The sequence below is a fragment of the Tachysurus fulvidraco genome, chromosome 1, assembly GCF_022655615.1.
Source record: "Tachysurus fulvidraco isolate hzauxx_2018 chromosome 1, HZAU_PFXX_2.0, whole genome shotgun sequence".
NCBI lineage: Eukaryota > Metazoa > Chordata > Actinopteri > Siluriformes > Bagridae > Tachysurus > Tachysurus fulvidraco.
In genome coordinates this window covers 16,652,390-16,667,389 of record NC_062518.1, presented here as the reverse complement: position 1 = coordinate 16,667,389, position 15,000 = coordinate 16,652,390, and the positions used below count along the sequence as shown (strand labels likewise).

The 15,000-nt window shown below is 42.0% G+C and overlaps 2 protein-coding genes across 3 annotated transcripts in view; one reads left to right on the top strand and one right to left on the bottom strand.

Annotated features, from left to right (window-relative positions):
* The window catches only part of mmadhca (metabolism of cobalamin associated Da), a 6,891-nt gene extending 6,124 nt beyond the window's left edge, over positions 1–767 (top strand). Inside the window, exons 7-8 of one of the 2 annotated variants that reach the window (XM_047819978.1) lie at positions 145–231; positions 346–767. In XM_047819978.1, the coding sequence (XP_047675934.1) occupies positions 145–231; positions 346–546 (288 nt within the window). In that variant the 3' untranslated portion in view covers positions 547–767. The remainder of the gene's footprint in view (positions 1–144; positions 232–345) is intronic. The other variant, XM_027160780.2, reaches the window with a different exon arrangement.
* Positions 768–6,583: 5,816 nt separating this feature from the next.
* The window catches only part of cep70 (centrosomal protein 70), a 15,751-nt gene continuing 7,334 nt past the window's right edge, over positions 6,584–15,000 (bottom strand). Inside the window, exons 10-18 of the mRNA XM_047821886.1 lie at positions 9,459–9,536; positions 9,317–9,383; positions 8,942–9,040; positions 8,606–8,749; positions 8,369–8,518; positions 8,111–8,279; positions 7,752–7,860; positions 7,293–7,361; positions 6,584–6,817 (exon numbers count right to left, since the gene is read on the bottom strand). Of these exons, the coding sequence (XP_047677842.1) occupies positions 7,343–7,361; positions 7,752–7,860; positions 8,111–8,279; positions 8,369–8,518; positions 8,606–8,749; positions 8,942–9,040; positions 9,317–9,383; positions 9,459–9,536 (835 nt within the window). The 3' untranslated portion in view covers positions 6,584–6,817; positions 7,293–7,342. The remainder of the gene's footprint in view (positions 6,818–7,292; positions 7,362–7,751; positions 7,861–8,110; positions 8,280–8,368; positions 8,519–8,605; positions 8,750–8,941; positions 9,041–9,316; positions 9,384–9,458; positions 9,537–15,000) is intronic.

Below are 15,000 nucleotides of genomic sequence, written 5' to 3'. Positions count from 1 at the left end.
CTTATTATTCGTTTAGAATTACTGTCCAATTTTTGTCATTTAGTTCTTATAACAAAAACAAAACTCCTATTTATAAAAGTCAACAAATCTAATCTCTTAACTCAGTCTGCACTAATGATCTGTTCTGTGTGTGTGTGTATGTAGTTTATTAACGGTGCTAAACAGATCTGTTTCCTGTTGTGGAGAGGAGGATACTGGGCCGACTTCATCGACCCCTGGTCAGGGAGAGCCGTGAGTACCGTCACACATTAACACTTCTGTCCCGGACGAAAAGGTGCAGGAACCTTTACAGGTACTTTGTCACATGACCTTTATTTTAATCACGTCTCTCTTTTGTCCTGTCAGTATTTCGGCGCAGAGTCACACGATCCGGTTCTCCAGACAGATCAGCGTCGTCACTCCGGGTTCCACATCGAGGACCTGGCGTCCTGCAGACTCACCGTTCACCTTCTGAGCGACTCGCACACCTTCGCCGGGACGCTTATCACCAGCGCGCCGTCCGACAGCCTGCTCATGCGGCGGCTCACAGGACACACACCGACCTGAGACACACACACACACCTTCACTACGTGACAGACGCTGATGCCTTATTACTTGAGATTGACGAGTGGTTTGATTTTTAGATATTATTTATTGACTGATGTTTATGACACACAGCCGCTCAGATTAAGTTTCAAGTTTCAAGTTTATTTGTATAGCGCTTTTTACAATAGACATTGTCTCAAAGCAGCTTTACAGAACATAAACATAGAGCAGAAGGTAAACATAATTAATGATAAAGGAAATAACGAATAATAAAAGAAATAAGAATTAACAGAATAAAAATTCTAGATTATTATTAGATGTATATAGTTCACAGTGTGTATGTATTTATTCCCCTATGAGTAAGTCTGAGGTGACTCAGGCAGCAGTGGCAAGGAAAAACTCCCTTAAATTGGTAAAGGAAGAAACCTTGAGAGGAACCGGACTCAAGGGGGAACCCATCCTCATATGGGTGACACTGGTGGTGTGATTGTAATATACAGTCAAACAAATGTTGTATTGGTGTGAGGTTCAAGGACTTCTGATCTTCTGAGTACCACAGAGTTTAACTGGAGATGTCTCAGGATTCTTAGAGTCGGCCTCGGCTCAGTGGATGTCCAAAGGCTTCGTCCCACAGAGGACGATGGGAGCTGGTACAGTGTCTGGATGCCTCGGGATGGGTACAAAGAGAAAAGCAGTGGAAAGGGATTAACATATCTGCCGTTCATAAAAATGCGCTGGTCTGATGTACTGGTGCATGATATTATGGGATGTATTATGTGTACGCCTGACAGAAGAGATGAGTTTTTAATCTACATTTAAACTGGGAAAGTGTGTCTGAGCCCCGAACACTATCAGGAAGACTATTCCAAAGTTTGGGAGCTAAATAAGAAAATGCTCTACCACCTTTAGTAGACTTAGATATTCTGGGAACTACCAGAAGCCCTGAGTTTTGTGATCTCAGAGAGCGTGAAGGATTGTAACGTGTTAGAAGACTAGTTAGGTACATGGGAGCTAAACCATTAAGAGCCTTGTACGTAAGTAGCAGCAGTTTGTAGTCAATTCTATACCTAACAGGTAGCCAGTGTAGAGATGATAAAATTGGGGTTATATGGTCATACTTTCTTGTCCTAGTGAGAACTCTGGCAGCTGCATTTTGGACTAACTGTAACCTATTTATTATAGATGCAGGACAACCACCTAGTAATGCATTGCAATAGTCCAGTCTAGAGGTCATGAACGCATGAACTAGCTTCTCAGCATCAGATACAGACAGGATGTTTCTCAGCTTGGCAATGTTTCTAAGGTGGAAGAAGGCTGTTTTGGTAGTATGGGCGATATGATTTTTAAAAGACAAGTTACTGTCTAATATAACACCGAGGTCTTTCACTGTCGAGCTACTTGTAATAGTACATCCCTCTAAATGGGAGTTAAGTTGTGAGAGTTTATGTGCACTGGTTTTTGGACCTATGAGTAGTATTTCAGTCTTATCGGAGTTTAACAATAGAAAGTTGCAGCTCATCCAGTCTTTTATCTCTCTAAGGCATTGAGTTAATTTGGACACTGTGGCTATTTCATCTGGTTTTGATGAGATATATAACTGTGTGTCATCAGCATAACAATGGAAACTAATCCCATGTCTTCTAATAATGTTCCCTAATGGAAGCATGTATATAGAGAAAAGCAGAGGTCCTAGAACTGATCCTTGAGGGACCCCATAATTAACTGGTAGTAAACTGGAGGATTCACCATTTAATTCTACAAAATGGTATCGATCAGACAGGTAGGATCTAAACCAGCTTAAAGTCTGACCATGAATACCTGTGTAATATTGTAAGCGATCTAGAAGAATGTTGTGATCTATAGTGTCGAATGCAGCACTAAGGTCAAGTAGAACTAATAGTGACATACAGTCTTGGTCCGAAGCTAAGAACAAGTCGTTTGTAACTTTAACAAGTGCAGTTTCTGTGCTATGATGGGGCCTGAAACCTGACTGAAACTCTTCAAGGATGTTGCTCTCCTGTAAGAAGGAGCTCAGTTGAACAGACACAACCTTTTCAAGTACTTTAGACATAAACGGGAGGTGTGAGATAGGTCTGTAATTTGATAGTTCATTAGGGTCTAAGTTAGGTTTTTTGATGAGTGGCCTAATAACTGCCAACTTAAAAGACTTCGGGACGTAACCTAAAGATAACGAGGAGTTAACGATATTAAGAAGAGGCTCACCAGCTTTATGTAACACTTCTTTCAGTAGTTTAGTTGGGATGGGGTCTAGTGAACATGTTGTTGATTTAGCTGTAGTAATAAGTTTATCTAACTCTTCCTGTCCTGTACTTGTAAAGCTGTGTAAAGCCTTAGGTGAGATTGTGTCACTGGTTGCTCTCATATGTTGGGCGTCACCTATTTTATTCCTGATACTTTCGATTTTATCAGTGAAGAATCTCATAAAGTCCTCACTACTGAAATGTGATGGAATAGTGTGTTCAGATTTCTGATTTTTTGTTAAACTAGCCACTGTGCTAACTAAAAACCTGGGATTATTCTGGTTATTTTCTATGAGTTTGCTCAGGTGCTCAGCCCTAGCAGCTTTTAGAGCCTCTCTAATTCTAAACACCTCTAATTTAGTTTTTCTCCATTTCCGTTCGAGGTTACGGGTTTCTCTCTTGAGGGTGTGAGTGTGACTATTATACCATGGTGCAAGTGTTTTATCTCTAACCTTCTGTAATCTGACTGGGGCAACAGTGTCTAATGTGCTAGTGAGTATAGCGTCTATGCTGTTAGTCATTGCATCTAGGTCGTTTGAGTTTGAGGGTACATTAAGAAGTCCAGACAGATCAGGCAGGTTATTTGTGAATCTGTCTTTGGTGGTCGAAGTAATGGTTCTACCGAGTCGATAACGTGGTGAGACACAGTTAGTCTGTTCTACAGGTAGTGTGTACATTATAAGGTAATGGTCTGTGATGTCATCACTTTGGGGTATGATATCTATATCAGTGACTTCTATTCTGTGTGATATTATTAAATCTAGTGTGTGTTTACGTTGATGAGTTGCACTAGTGATGTTTTGTTTGAGCCCAAGTGAGTTTAGTAAGTCCATAAATGTGAGTCCTAAAGCGTCGTTTGTGTCGTCAACATGAATGTTAAAGTCTCCTACAATTAATGCTTTGTCAAAGTTAACTAGTAGGTCTGAGAGAAAATCTGTGAATTCTCTAAGAAAAACTGTGTAGGGCCCTGGGGGTCTGTACACGGTCACTAGAGCAAGAGACATAAGGGATTTCTTCGTGTGCACGTGCGATAGTGTAACATTAAGGACGAGCACTTCAAAAGAACTAAATCTATGCTGTGTTCTCTGGGTAACAGTGAGGTAATCACTAAGGATAGTGGCGACACCACCTCCACGACCAGTCAGACGAGGCTCGTGCTTATAGATATATCCTGATGGTGTAGACTCGTTTAGACTGATGTATTCATTTGGTTTAATCCACGTTTCGGTGAGGCAGAGTGCAGTAAGGCTATTATCTAAGATCATTTCATTTACAATAAGTGCTTTGGGTGCAAGAGATCTAATGTTCAGAAGTCCGAACTTTAAGAACTGTTTTTGTTTGTTTCTTTGGCATTTTTCTGGTCTAATTACAGTAAGATTATTTCGAGGACTTCTCGTGTATTTACTTTTGGATCTCACTGCTCGGGGAACAGACACAGTTTCTATAGGGTGAGCTATGTGTGCATTTTCTGTGTCAATGTGCTGAGGTGAAGGATGGCTATTAAGATTTAAATTTAAAGAGTAGTTTACCAGTCAGAAGGTGTTCAGCGCCCTGGAGATGTGGTCCGAGAGGATCTCCGCTCCAACTCTGCTGGGGTGCAGGCCGTCAGCACGGAATAGCCTAGGACGCTCCCAGAAAACATTCCAATTATCGATAAAGAGTATTTTTTGAGCCTGACACCATGACTGTAACCATTCATTTAAAGCGAAAAGTCTACTGAACCTTTCAATTCCTCGCTGGTAAGTTGGAAGTGGTCCAGACACGATGATCCTCGTCGTGGGCGATGTGCTGCGAACCGTCTCCACCAGGGTGTTGAAGTCCCTCTTCAGGATCTCCGACTGCCTCAGGCTGGTGTCATTCGAGCCGACATGAAGAACCACAGCTCTGGTGTTTCTGCTCACGACTCTAGGTACCTGTGCAGAGACATCAAGAACACGAGCACCAGGTAAGCAGTGAGTGCGAGCCTTACCTTTAGCCACCGTAGCACGGACGTGGCGGACGATGGAGTCTCCGATGATCACGTTGTCGCAGTCCGCCTTGCGAAGGGGGGCGAAGCGGTTCCGGGTGGGGATCTCGAAGACCGGCGGTGGTGGAGGGGGAGAGGTCCTAGGCCGGGGACCGGCACGCGTCCTCCGCTGCTGCACCCAGGGCCTGCGGTGTCCTGGCGCCGGAGTGAACAGCTCCTGGGCAGGCCACTTCATCGGTGTGTTGGGCCTGGACAGAGAAACACGCGGGGTAGAGGTGGAGGGAGTGGTAGTTACATCCTGGGAGTTTACCTGAGACAGGTGAGCGACCGACCGGGGAGCTTCCAGCGCGGCTTTCCGCTCCCGCAGCTCGGCCTGCTTCACCTGTAGTTCGCGGATCTGCTTCTCCACAGCAACCAGCTGGAGTTCTAGCGAGTGCAGCTCCAATTCGTCCTCACCTGCACTCAAAGGCAGAGACGTAACCGGCATGGTGTTACAGAGCAAGTACAACAGATTGTAGTAGCGGTAGCCGAGCTAATGGGCTACTTGTGCTAGCCGGCTAGATGCGGACTATTTAACCTGTTTATTTATTTATTTATCTGGCCAGAGGGCCAGAGCAGGGGAAGAAAGGGGTTATGGAGCCTGAAGAGAGGGGTTCGACTTAGTTTTTGCTCTGTTTATTTATTTATTTATCTGGCCCAGGGCCAGAGCAGGGGAAGAAAGGGGTTATGGAGCCTGAAGAGAGGGGTTCGACTTAGTTTTTGCAGTGTTCATTTATAATGCGAAAACTATCACCTCATTTTTTCCTGCTGTGCTTTCTCCAACACTATTGTCCACATCCACCTCTTCACCACACAGGATGGAGCCAGATTCGAACCAACAACCACAGCGCTGACAGACAGACACTTTACCGCTATACCACACACACACACACAAGATGTCTCGACTCGTAGCATTTTTGTCTTTTAAAATGACACGCACAAAAACAAACAAAAAAGAGCTGTATGATAGATTGTGTGTCTTCGCCCCTGTTCCCTGTGAAAGCCCAACACTGGGTCTGTAGATTACAGCATCAGCTTTTCCACTAATGAACAATTAGAGTCTTTGTAGCTCGGCGGTTTGCTGCTCTACATCGTCCCCATGTGGACAGAGAGAGGCGATATTACGTTCCACTAGACCCTATAATCTCAGACCCCAGACTCTTCTGCTGTATGTATGGGTTTAAGTGTGTGTGTAGCAGTAACACAACTTGCCTGTGTGATGTTAGACGTCCAGCTCTTCTCTCTCACCTTCTTCTCTCGATGGGCTCCTACAGACAGCAGGGTGTGTGATCCATCCCACTAGTGGCTTCATCCTGTGATCCTGCCCTATAAAAGACTTTATACATGACTAATGACTGCTGCTGTTCTACACACTTCTGTTTAATAAGATCTCCAGCAGAACCTGAGCTCCTTATACATCAACATACTGAAAGGACTTGTTTATTATGAGTATTATTTATTATTATTATTATTATTTATTAACATTATTGTAACCAACTCTAGATTTTTATGCTCTAAGCCATGTCTAGCTGTGTGTTTAACACTCCAATCACACACACACACACACACACTCTCTCTCTCACACACAAACAAACACACACACACTCTCTCTCTCACACATACACACTCTCACACAGTCCACTCCACTCACCACTGAGCCAGATTCGAACCAACAACCACAGTGCTGACAGACAGACACTTTACCACTACACCACACACACAAGATGTCTTGACTGGTAGCGTCTTTGTCCTTTGTCCCCAGAATAACATACAATAATTATTACACACACGTAGGCGAGGAGTCATGTTTATTCCTGGTTCTTTACCTCACACACAGCTTCAGCATCACCTGAAGCTCACACACAAACAGTAATGAAAAAGAACAAGCTATAAAAACACTTCTACAATAAAAACACTTCATTTTTATGCCTCATTTCTATTTCTTGTGTTTTTACAGGATTCCAGATTATTTCTTTAGCTTCAGCTTCAGGCCGAACTCCTCTGATGAAGCAGAATCGATCCTCTCTGTGAATAAAACATACAGTTCATATATAAGTGTGTATTTGTGTGTGTGTGTATATATATATATTATATATATATATATATATATATATATATATATATATATATATATATATATATATATTATATATATATATATATATATATATATATATATATGTGCGTAGGTATGTATTTGTGTGTGTGTGTGTGTGTGTGTGTGTGTGTACACGTGTGCATGTGTATATATATGTGTGAGTTTATATAGATGTGTAAATGTGTGTATACATGTGTGTGTGTATATGTGTGTGTGTATATACGTGTGTGTGTGTATATATGTGTGTGTGTGTGGGGGGGGGGTGTGTGTATGTGTGTATACGTGTGTGTGTATGTGTGTATATGTGTGTATATATTTGTGTGTGTGTGTGTGGGTGTGTGTGTATATGTGTGTATATATTTGTGTGTGTGTGTGTGTGTGTGTACGTGTGTGTGTACATACCCAGTGTGTTGACGCTGGAGGACGATGAGTAAAACACAGTACTGAGCTTGTCATGTTCCTTCAGCTTCACTAGAATAATGAAGAGAAACTGTACATTTACACATCAGTAGATTTACTTGGTCTTGACTTTCTGTATAAATAAAACAACCTCATTACAGATTACCACAGATACCGATGTTGTAAAAGTTTGTACACCCTCAGACCAAATCTAATTTTATTTCACTCACTCACTCACTCCCACACTCCCACACTCACACACTCACACACTCACACAATATACTGTACAGGGTCACGGTGTGATGAAGGCACTGAGTTATAGACTGTTTATGTTCTGGAGATCAACATTAGCATAACAATCATTTACCTCCAGTAGTTAATAAGCCTTAAACTACACAAACAGTCAAAAGAGAAAAACAGTGTGTAGAAGCTACACATCGGGGGGTGTGTGTGCATATATACCTGTGTATGTCACTGGTTCCAAGCAGCTTGTGTGAGTTCTGATAAGAATCCATGTGAGTGATGATTCTGGCCACCATGTTCACCACATTCCCAGGAGATGTGCTCTCATCTAACACACACACACACACACACACACACACACTCTCTCTCAGTGAAACTGTGTCTGTGTGTGTCTGTTTGTGTGTATCTGTGTGTGTGTGTCTGTGTGTGTGTGTCTGTGTGTGTGTGTCTGTGTGTGTGTGTCTGTGTGTGTGTGTCTGTGTGTGTGTGTCTGTGTGTGTGTGTCTGTGTGTGTGTGTCTGTGTGTGTGTGTCTGTGTGTGGCTCTCAGGCTGGTGATCTAATAGTGACACCACATACCCATGTCCAGGATGTCTCGGAGGTTCCTCATGGCGTTGTTCATCTCTGCCAGTCGAGTGTAAACCTCGTTCATCCTCGTGTAAACACCACGAATACTCACCACATCAAACAGCATCTGGAAGTGAGACACCATCGCCTGCAGGGTGGGCTTAGAGGGAGTGTGTAACACCTACACACATACAGACAGACACACACATATAGACAGAAACCCAAATAAATAAATAAACAAACAAAACCAAACAAACAAAACAAACCCACCTTGTTGGTTGGAGCGGTCTCATCCAGCAGCATGTCCACAATGAGCATCACGTCCTCCACCTTCACACACCTGGTCTGAGCACACACCTCGTCCTCTGGCTGCCACGGCAACAGCCTCCTCACCAGTGTGCTGATGGAGCGGTGCAGGTCCTGACAGAGGAGATATTAATGCTAAGTGGAGCCTGTACGGTGGCTGCGTTTCATCAGAACGTTAAACGTCTAACGGCTGAGACTGACGGTCAGAGCACCGAGCTGCTGGCTCCACATCTGCAGCGTAGGGACAATCTGCTCCAGCTCCGAGCCTGAAGTGTCACCAATTCTCCTCAGCAACTGTAACGGCGCTCTGGGATCGGTCAGGACGGCCACGATGTCACTGAGAACCTGAAGATTAAAACATTCGGATGAACTGTTGGACACGATGACACACGGAACTCTCGTGATTCCCATCACAACTGCAGACATTCTGTCTTTTTAAGTATCATGATGTAATATTCCGGTCATAACCTTCAACTTTAATCCGAACAATCACACAGTCATCGAGAACACAAAGTACTACAGGAATGTGAGTCAGACCTTCTCGAGTCGGAGTGCTGAGTCAGCGTCTCGGCAGCGTGCTTGAACCGCAGCCACCACGTGACTCACGTCCTGCACCTTCAGCTCCGAGCAGATCTCCTACACACACACACACACACATTATAATATTCACTCATTTACACTCACACACAGCACTGAGGCTTTCTGGATGGTGATTGGTCAGGAGGTGTTAGTGTGTGATAATGTGTGTTAATGTAGCAGAACACCGTCACTGATTATTATACATCACTATAACCGATTCTCACACACACACTCAGTAAAGAATATATTCATTATTTGTTCAATGGAGAAAACATACTGAAATGTTAAATTGTGCCGTGTGTGTGTGTGTGTGTGAGAGTGTGTGATAGTCACCGTGATGTATCTCTGGTACTCAGTGCTGGAACTCAGAGGATCTTCAGTTCTCTCTGTCTGTAGTGACCTGCAGATAAGAGCTCAGTTAAAGTAACTTCATTGATAAATGATTGTGTAGTTGTGCGGTTGTGTAGTGTGTTACCTGGCGTTGGTGTTTTGGACGAGGTGCTCCATCCTCCTAAGCTGCTGCTTAAAACACTTCAGCTCCTTCACACTCGGCCTAACACACAAACACATCTATACACTGTGTTCATACACTAACACACACACACACACACACACATCTATACGCTGTGTTCATACACTAACACACACACACACACATCTATACCCTGTGTTCATACACTAACACACATACATACACACACATCTATACGCTTTGTTCATACACTAACACACACGCATCTATATGCTGTGTTCATACACTAACACACACACGCTGTGATCATACACTAACACACACACACACACACATCTATACGCTGTGTTCATACACTAACACACACACACATGCTGTGATCATACACTAACACACACACACACAAATCTATACGATGTGTTCATACACTAACACACACACACAAACACACACCTATACACTGTGTTCATACACTAACACACACATCTATAAACTGTGTTCATACACTAACACACACACACACACACACACACACATCTATACACTGTGTTCATACACTAACACACACATCTATACACTGTGTTCATACACTAACACACACACACACCTATACACGGTGTTCAAACACTAACACATACACACCTATACACTGTGATCATACACTAACACACACACACACATCTATACCCTGTGTTCATACACTAACACACACACACATCTATACCCTGTGTTCATACACTAACACACACACATCTATACACTGTGTTCATACACTAACACACACACACACATCTATACACTGTGTTCATACACTAACACACACACACACACTTATACACAGTGTTCATACACTAACACACACACACACATCTATACACTGAGTTCATACACTAACACACACACACACCTATACGCTGTGTTCATACACTAACACACACACACACACACACACACGCTGTGATCATACACTAACACACATCTATACGCTGTGTTCATACACTAACACACACACACAAATCTATACACTGTGTTCATACACTAACACACACACATCTATACTCTGTGTTCATACACTAACACACACACACATCTATACACTGTGTTGATACACTAACACACACACACACACACATCTATACACTGTGTTCATACACTAACACACACACACACACACACACACCTATACTCTGTGTTCGTAGACTAACACACACACATCTATACACTGTGTTCATACACTAACACACACACACATCTATACCCTGTGTTCATACAATAAAAACACACACATGCACATCTATACACTGTGTTCATACACTAACACACACACGCACACACACATCTATATGCTGTGTTCATACACTAACACACACACACATCTATACACTGTTCATACACTAACACACACACACACCTATACTCTGTGTTCATACACTGACACACATCTATAAACTGTGTTCATACACTAACACATACATCTATACACTGTGTTCATACACTAACACACACACACCTATACACTGTGTTCATACACTAACACACACACACACACACACACACACACACACACACACACACACACACACACAAACATCTATACTCTGTGTTCATACACTAAAACACACACACACACACACACACACCTATACACTGTGTTCATACAATAACACACACACACATCTATAAACTGTGTTCATACACTAACACACACACACACACACACACACACACAAACATCTATACTCTGTGTTCATACACAAACACACACACACACACACACACACACACACACACACATACACTGTGTTCATACACTAACACACACACACACACACACATCTATACACTGTGTTCATACACTAACACACACACACACACACTCGCATCTATACACCGTGTTCATACACTAACACACACACACACACAAACCTATACACTGTGTTCATACACTAACACACACACACCTATACACTGTGTTCATACACTAACACACACACACACACACATCTATACACCGTGTTCATACACTAACACACACACACACATCTATATACTGTGTTCATACAATAACACACACACACACACACACACACACACACACACACACACACACACACATCTATACACTGTGTTCATACAATAACACACACACACACACATCTATACACTGTGTTCATACACTAACACACACACACACATCTATACACTGTGTTCATACACTAACACACACACACACACATTTATACACTGTGTTCATACACTAACACACACACGCACACACACATCTATACACTGTGTTCATACACTAACACACACACACACCTATACTCTGTGTTCATACACCAACACACACACACACACACCTATACACTGTGTTCATACACTAACACACACACACACACATCTATAAACTGTGTTCATACACTAACACACACACACACCTATACACTGTGTTCATACACTAACACACACACATCTATACACTGTGTTCATACACTAACACACACACACACCTATACACTGTGTTGATACACTAACACACACACACATCTATACACTGTGTTCATACACTAACACACACATCTATAAACTGTGTTCATACACTAACACACACACACCTATACACTGTGTTGATACACTAACACACACACACACATCTATACGCTGTGTTCATACACTAACACACACACACATCTATACTCTGTTCATACACTAACACACACACACACACACATCTATACACTGTGTTCATACACTAACACACACACACACCTATACACTGTGTTCATACACTAACACACACACATCTATACCCTGTGTTCATACACTAACACACACACACACCTATACTCTGTGTTCATACACTAACACACACATCTATAAACTGTGTTCATACACTAACACACACATCTATACACTGTGTTCATACACTAACACACACACACACACCTATACACTGTGTTCATACACTAACACACACACACACCTATACACTGTGTTCATACAATAACACACACACACATCTATAAACTGTGTTCATACACTCACACACACACACACACACACACACACCTATACACTGTGTTGATACACTAACACACACACACACCTATACACTGTGTTGATACACTAACACACACACACACACACACATCTATACACTGTGTTCATACACTAACACACACACACACGCATCTATACACCGTGTTCATACACTAACACACATCCACATCTATACACTGTGTTCATACACTAACACACACGCATCTATACACCGTGTTCATACACTAACACACACACACGCACACACACATCTATACACTGTGTTCATACACTAACACACACACACACACACACATCTATAAACTGTGTTCATACACTAACACACACACGCACACACACATCTATACACTGTGTTCATACACTAACACACACACACACACACACATCTATAAAATGTGTTCATACACTAACACACACACACACACATCTATAAACTGTGTTCATACACCAACACACACACACACCTATACACTGTGTTCATACACTAACACACGCGCACATCTATACGCTGTGTTCATACACTAACACACACACACACATCTATACACTGTGTTCATACACTAACACACACACACACACACATACATCTATACACTGTGTTCATACACTAACACACACACACACACACATCTATATGCTGTGTTCATACACTAACACACACACATCTATACACTGTGTTCATACACTAACACACACACACACACCTATACTCTGTGTTCATACACTAACACACACATCTATAAACTGTGTTCATACACTAACACACACATCTATACACTGTGTTCATACACTAACAAACACACACCTATACACTGTGTTCATACACTAACACACACATCTATACGCTGTGTTCATACACTAACACACACACACACACACCTATACACTGTGTTCATACAATAACACACACACACACATCTATATACTGTGTTCATACACTAACACACACACACCTATACACTGTGTTGATACACTAACACACACACACACACACACACACATCTATACGCTGTGTTCATACACTAACACACACACACATCTATACTCTGTGTTCATACACTAACACACACACACACACCTATACACTGTGTTCATACACTAACACACACATCTATAAACTGTGTTCATACACTAACACACACATCTATACACTGTGTTCATACACTAACACACACACACACACACACATCTATACACTGTGTTCATACACTAACACACACACACACCTATACACTGTGTTCATACAATAACACACACACACATCTATAAACTGTGTTCATACACTCACACACACACACACACACACCTATACACTGTGTTGATACACTAACACACACACACACCTATACACTGTGTTGATACACTAACACACACACACACACACACACACACATCTATACACTGTGTTCATACACTAACACACACGCATCTATACACCGTGTTCATACACTAACACACACACACATCTATACACTGTGTTCATACACTAACACACAAACATCCACATCTATACACTGTGTTGATACACTAACACACACGCATCTATACACCGTGTTCATACACTAACACACACACGCACACACACATCTATACACTGTGTTCATACACTAACACACACACACACACATCTATAAACTGTGTTCATACACTAACACACACACACACACACACATCTATACACTGTGTTCATACACTAACACACACACACACACACATCTATAAACTGTGTTCATACACTAACACACACACACACCTATACACTGTGTTCATACACTGACACACGCGCACATCTATACACTGTGTTCATACACTAACACACACACACACACACATCTATACACTGTGTTCATACACTAACACACACACATCTATACACTGTGTTCATACACTAACACACACATCTATACACTGTGTTCATACACTAACACACACACACACACACCTATACACTGTGTTCATACACTAACACACACACACACACACACCTATACACTGTGTTCATACAATAACACACACACACACACACACATCTATATACTGTGTTCATACACTCACACACACACACACGCACACACACACACACACATCTATACACTGTGTTGATACACTAACACACACACACACCTATACACTGTGTTCATACACTAACACACACATACACACACACATCTATAAACTGTGTTCATACACTAACACACACACACACATCTATAAACTGTGTTCATACACTAACACACACACACACCTATACGCCGTGTTCATACACTAACACACACACACACACACACACATCTATACACTGTGTTCATACACTAACACACACACATCTATACACTGTGTTCATACACTAACACACACACACATCTATACACTGTGTTCATACACTAACACACACACACATCTATACACTGTGTTCATACACTAACACACACATCTATACACTGTGTTCATACACTAACAAACACACACCTATACACTGTGTTCA